We start from the raw sequence: 6,661 nt of genomic DNA, 5'->3' as shown, positions 1-6,661 counted from the left end.
CTGAATAAGCAGAGGAAAGCACCATCCAACTTTTGACTCTTCCCTGGGCTCAGGGTAGGATATGTGGCCACATAAGCCCCTTATCCTTCCCAAAAGTCAGGAGAGATCTGTTTTACACCTGAAGCCTTAGTATCTTAGGTGGATTAAAAGGAAATGCACCTCTGGGTGCATTTCTCTACATTTCAAATGCTTTAAAAAACCTGAAGTCAGAGTGATTTGGGGACTTCAAAATTTGCATAAGGAATTTGGAGAAAATGGATTTTAGGACTGCAAGAAAGATAGTGGTGTACAGAAATGAAAAAATCACATGAGATGTGACTGCTTCAGGACCTTAAAGATTAAACGTGGTACCTAGATTTATTTTTAAGGGAAGAGACTATCAAAATGTTCTTCCTTGCATGTGGAGACAATAGGATGTGTACTCAGAATTAATATGAGCATCTCAGGAAAGACCATGTAACTAGGAATCTTTTTTCACAGGGTTAAGCAAGGACAGCTGCATCACCAGACCACCAACTTAATTATGTTTGGCTCTAGGGAACCCAGTCGCTGTCTTTACTATTAAGAGGAGAACCTGAGCCCAGGACCTGACGGATTCCCTGGGGAATCCTATCAAACTTTCAAAGAAGAAATAACACCTATTCTCCTGAAGCTGTTTCAAAAAATTGAAGCAGAAGGAAAACTTCCAGACTCTTTCCATGAAGCCAGCATTACCTTGATCCCCAAACCAGGCAAAGACCCTACCAAAAAGGAGAATTTCAGACCAATATCATTGATGAATATGGATGCTAAGATTCTCAACAAGATCCTAGCAAACAGGATCCAACAGCACATTAAAAAGATTATCCACCATGACCAGGTGGGATTCATTCCTGAGTTACAAGGATGGTTCAACATTCGCATATCAATCAATGTGATAGAACAAATCAATAAGAGAAGAGAGAAGAACCACATGATCCTCTCAATTGATGCAGAAAAAGCATTATACAAAATCCAGCATCCGTTCCTGATTAAAACGTTTCAAAGTATAGGGATACAGGGAACATTCCTGAACTTCATCAAATCTATCTATAAAAAACCCACAGCAAATATCATCCTCAATGGGAAAAAGCTTGCAGTCTTCCCGTTGAGATCAGGAACACGACAAGGATGCTCTCTATCTCACCACTCTTGTTCAACATAGTATTAGAAGTCCTAGCAACAGCAATCAGACAACAAAGAGAAATAAAAGGTATCCAAATTGGCAATGAAGAAGTCAAACTCTCTCTCTTCACAGATGACATGATTCTTTATATGGAAAACCCAAAAGACTCCACCCCCAAACTACTAGAACTCATACAGCAATTCAGTAACATGGCAGGATACAAAGTCAATGTACAGAAATCAGTGGCTTTCTTATACACTAACAATGAAAATAAAGAAAGGGAAATTAGAGAATCGATTCCATTTACTATAGCACCAAGAACCATAAGATACCTGGGAATAAACCTAACCAAAGAGGTAAAGGATCTGTACTCGAGGAACTACAGAACACTCATGAAAGAAATTGAAGAAGACACAAAAAGATGGAAGACTATTCCATGCTCTTGGATCGGAAGAATAAACATTGTTAAAATGTCTATACTGCCTAGAGCAATCTATACTTTTAATGTCATTCCAATCAAAATTCCACCGGTATTCTTCAAAGAGCTGGAGCAAATAATCCAAAAATTTGTATGGAACCAGAAGAGACCCCGAATCGCTAAGGAAATGTTGAAAAACAAAAATAAAACTGGGGGCATCACGTTACCTGATTTCAAGCTTTACTACAAAGCTGTAATCACCAAGACAGCATGGTACTGGCATAAAAACAGACACATAGACCAGTGGAACAGAGTAGAGAGCCCAGATATGGACCCTCAACTATATGGTCAGTTAATCTTCGACAAAACAGGAAAAAATATACAGTGAAAAAAAGACAGTCTCTTCAATAAATGGTGCTGGGAACACTGGGCAGCTATATGTAGAAGAATGAAACTCGACCATTCTCTTACACCGTACACAAAGATAAACTCAAAATGGATAAAAGACCTCAACGTGAGACAGGAATCCATCAGAATCCTAGAGGAGAACATAGGCAGTAATCTCTTCGATATCAGCCACAGCAACTTCTTTCAAGATATGTCTCCAAAGGCAAAGGAAACAAAAGCCAAAATAAACTTTTGGGACTTCATCAAAATCAAAAGCTTCTGTGCAGCAAAGGAAACAGTCAACAAAACAAAGAGGCAACCCACGGAATGGGAGAAGATATTTGCAAATGACAGTACAGACAAAAGGCTGATATCCAGGATCTATAAAGAACTCCTCAAACTCAACACACACAAAACAGATAATCATATCAAAAAATGGGCAGAAGATATGAACAGACACTTCTCCAATGAAGACATACAAATGGCTCTCAGACACATGAAAAAATGTTCATCATCACTAGCCATCAGGGATATTCAAATTAAAACCACATTGAGATATCACCTTACACCAGTTAGAATGGCCAAAATTAGCAAGACAGGAAACAACATGTGTTGGAGGGGATGTGGAGAAAGGGGAACCCTCTTACACTGTTGGTGGGAATGCAAGTTGGTGCAGCCTCTTTGGAGAACAGTGTGGAGATTCCTCAAGAAATTAAAAATAGAACTTCCCTATGACCCTGCAATTGCACTACTGGGTATTTACCCCAAAGATACAGATGTAGTGAAAAGAAGGGCCATCTGTACCCCAATGTTTATAGCAGCAATGGCCACGGTCGCCAAACTGTGGAAAGAACCAAGATGCCCTTCAACGGACGAATGGATAAGGAAGATGTGGTCCATATACACTATGGAGTATTATGCCTCCATCAGAAAGGATGAATACCCAACTTTTGTAGCAACATGGATGGGACTGGAAGAGATTATGCTGAGTGAAATAAGTCAAGCAGAGAGTCAATTATCATATGGTTTCACTCATTTGTGGAGCATAACAAATAGCATGGAGGACATGGGGAGTTAGGAGAAGGGAGTTGGGGGAAATTGGAAGGAGAGGTGAACAATGAGAGTATATGGACTCTGAAAAACAATCTGAAGGGTTTGAAGAGGTGGGGGGGTGGGAGGTTGGGGGAACCAGGTGGTGGGTATTAGAGAGGGCACGGATTGCATGGAGCACTGGGTGTGGTACAAAAAAAATGAATACTATTATGCTGAAAATAAATTTTTAAAAAATGATTAAAAAAAAAAAGAAGAGAACCTTATGCCAATATTCCTTGAATCACCAAAAACAAAATCCACACAAGTATCAGCATGAAAATATAGTAGTCTTTCTCTCCCTCTCACACAACCAGCTTGATGAGGGAGCAGAAGGCTGCCTGAAGACAAAGTATAAGCTAACACCCTGCAACCTCCCCGCTCTACTCCTACTCCTGGGTGGGATATGAGACATTCTTCCAGGAATCTCCCAACTATCTTAATGTTAACACCTTGCTGGAAGGGAAAACAACCTTAAATTGATAATGACAAGGCCTCTGATATCTTAGGAGGTCCTCTTCAGCATTATCTTGTAGATCCTCTTTAGCACATGAAGGTTTTTCTGAAACCTCCCTTTTCTTACTTCCCCCAACTCCAGAGCATACAATCAGCCACTCCTTGAGACCTCAGTGCAGCAGTTCTTTCTGTCCACAGGTCCTGTCCCCATTAATAAAACCAGCATTTTGCACCAAAGACATCTCAAGAATTCTTCAGGCTCTAGACCTCATCCCACCGAACTTCACCTATATTCCAAAACCACTGATATCAAACTGATAATGAAGTTCTCCTCATTATTTAAAGAAATTCCTCTAAAATACTTTTAACCACTATTTCTTTTTTTTTTTAGCTTTTTAATTTTTTATTTATTTTTTAATCATTTTTTTAATTTATTTTCAGCATAACAGTATTGTTTTTGTATCACACCCAGTGCTCCATGCAGTCCGTGCCCTCTCTAATACCCACCACCTGGTTCCCCCAACCTGCCACCCCCCCAACCTCTTCAAACCCTTCAGATTGTTTTTCAGAGTCCATAGTCTTTCATTGTTCACCTCCCCTTCCAATTTTTCATACCCTATATACTTAAAGGAATTAAGCAGCTGTCCAACTCTCCACCTTTCATTGAGTTGTTTTTTTTTAAAATATTCTAATGCTATATTGTATAGACCTTTATATCCAATATAGCAGTTGAGGGATGTTGATAAAACAAAGAAGATCATATTTGTTGAAAATAAGAAATTAGTACTCTCTACATTTCAAATGCCTTTAAAAATTTTGGAATCTATTCGTGAGAATCAGTGCGTAAGGATCTTTTAAAAGTGGCTCTTGCTTTCATCCTATGGAATTTTGCAAATAAAAATTATGTCTGATCACTGAGTAATGTTATTTGATCAGCCTAAACCCTAAATTCCCTATACCCATGTAAATAATGACATCACTCCCTACCAACTACAATAATATATGTTTCCTCACCCATTTTCACTAGATTGTGACTTCCAGAATTTTAACAATTGATGCCCTACCACTCACCAAGTGTGATCTTTGTCAATATTTCTCCACAAATTTATTTTTTTAAGATTTTATTTATTTATTTGACAGAGATCACAAGTAGGCAGAGAGGCAGGCAGAGAGAGAGGAGGAAGCAGGCTCCCCACTGAGCTGAGAGCCTGATGTGGAGCGGGATCCCAGGACCCTGAGATCATGACTTGAGCTGAAGGCAGAGGATTTAACCCACTGAGCTACCCAGGTGCCCCAAATTTTTATTTTCTAATGTATAACCTGAGACAGTAATCCCTGTCCTCTAGAACTGTTATGAAGATGGGATGATTTAAAAATATAAATGTCTACATACAAACTTAGGTACCTAAGGTTCGGTACCTAATAGGCAAATGAAGTTTGTTCAGGTACTAAGAGATCCACAGTAATTACTGATACTAGAGGGACAGAAAGTGGGTAGGAAATACTCGCTATCCAAGCATTATTGTACTGTCTGGAATAACAAATCCCAGAATAGAAACAAAGGAAATAGTAATAGATGTTTCTATAATGGTGCCCTTCTATGTATTTGAAGCCCTCTCCACAATAACTTCTGACACCCCTGTTTTAACTCTTTGGTTCTAAATCCATATACAATAGGGTTCAAGGCAGGAGGTATGAGGTGATGAAGGACATTGAGCAAGATGAGGATGTCCATGGGGACCCTCTTTCTGGCCACATTTGTCAACACAACAACAAGCAGGATGGTGCTGAAGAACAGGATGAGGATGAAGTGAGAGCCACATGTGCTCAGGGCTTTGACAGCAGCCCCTTCAGCCTTGAACCTAAGCACAGCTCTTAGGATGAAGGTGTAGGAGAGGAAGATGAGGATGAAATCTGAGCCCAGTAAAGTCCAACCAGCCACAAACTGATAGATTCTATTAAGGGTGAAATTGTCACAGGAGAGCCTGGACACAGACAAGTTAGCACAGATGCAGTTCTCAATGACATTTTTCCCACAATAATGGAGCCGGGCAGAGAGGATGGGGACAGGTGAAAGCAGCAAAGCATTCCGAGCCACAATGAAAGCACTAGCTTTGGCCACCAATTGATTAGTGATGATGGTTGGATATCGTAGTGGGTGGCAGATGGCCACATAGCGGTCATAGGCCATGACCATGAATGTGCAGGACTCCATGGGGAGGAAACTGTTCATAATGAACATCTGGAGAAAGCAGGCTGAGAAGCTGATGGACCTGAGATCAAACCAGAGGATGGCCAGGACCTTGGGGATGACTGTCAGGCAGAGCATGATGTCCAGCAGGGAGAGGAGGCTGAGCAGGTAGTACATGGGCTCATGCAGAGAGGCCTCCAGCCAGATGGTGATCAGCAGGGTGGTGTTGGCCCCCATGGCCAGGAGGAAGAGGAGGCTAAGGGGCAGGGACAGCCAGTGCTGCCAACTCTGGTAGTTAGGGAAGCAGATGAGGAGGAATTCTGAGAGTGGAGAAATGAAGTAGTTGCTGTGCAATGTCATGAGATAAATCCTAAACTGAGATTTCACCTGGGTTTAGGTATGGTAAGACACAGGAATTACATCAATAGAAAACAAAACTGTCAAAATGGTAACATTTATTCATCCAGAAAACTGTTGAGTATAGAAGAACAATCTCAAATGAAGGCAAAGTTCAGTGAAAACATATATGAATAGGGAGGGGACTCAGCAAATTATTCTAAAGTTAATTCAGAGAAACAAATAAGACAGACGACCCACAAGGTTTAAAAGGAATATGAGAAGAATTACCCCATTAAAACATAGTCTAAAGCTGCAAAAATTTTTTCAAGTGAGACTGATATGTGATATGATAAAGCAAATTATTAATTATAGATTCCATAGGTCAGAAATCACATCCCCAATGGCATCACAAAGACAGCAGAAGCTATCAGATGCAAGCTCCTCGATATCTATGATAGACTCAAAAACTCATCAATACCTGTACCTTGCTCTTCTCCTTGCATCTAGCCAACTCAAAGATCTATCCCTCCTCCCAGTTACAATCCTCCCACCTCTGATACAGTGTCTGTCCACCTCTGATCTTCTTAGGAGCTTTGACTTTTTAATTATCCATTCCATTTCCTATGTGGTCAGTCTC

General features: G+C 40.4%; 1 protein-coding gene across 1 annotated transcript; it reads right to left on the bottom strand.

Annotated features, from left to right (window-relative positions):
• Positions 1 to 5,076: 5,076 nt before the first annotated feature.
• Positions 5,077 to 6,045, bottom strand: LOC111159275 (olfactory receptor 56A1-like). The gene has a single exon (XM_022521693.1). The coding sequence runs from the start codon at positions 6,043 to 6,045 to the stop codon at positions 5,077 to 5,079; it is 969 nt and encodes a 322-aa protein (XP_022377401.1).
• Between the last annotated feature and the right edge of the window lie 616 nt (positions 6,046 to 6,661).

The sequence above is a fragment of the Enhydra lutris genome, unplaced genomic scaffold, assembly GCF_002288905.1.
Source record: "Enhydra lutris kenyoni isolate GAN:26980312 unplaced genomic scaffold, ASM228890v2 scaffoldscaffold68, whole genome shotgun sequence".
NCBI lineage: Eukaryota > Metazoa > Chordata > Mammalia > Carnivora > Mustelidae > Enhydra > Enhydra lutris.
Note: the sequence above shows the minus strand (reverse complement) of the source record. Positions and strands in the feature narration are given on the sequence as shown.

Coding starts and splice junctions, on each gene's coding strand:
- LOC111159275 (XM_022521693.1), bottom strand. CDS start 6,045: ATGACATTGCACAGCAACTACTTCATTTCTCCACTCTCAGAATTCCTC.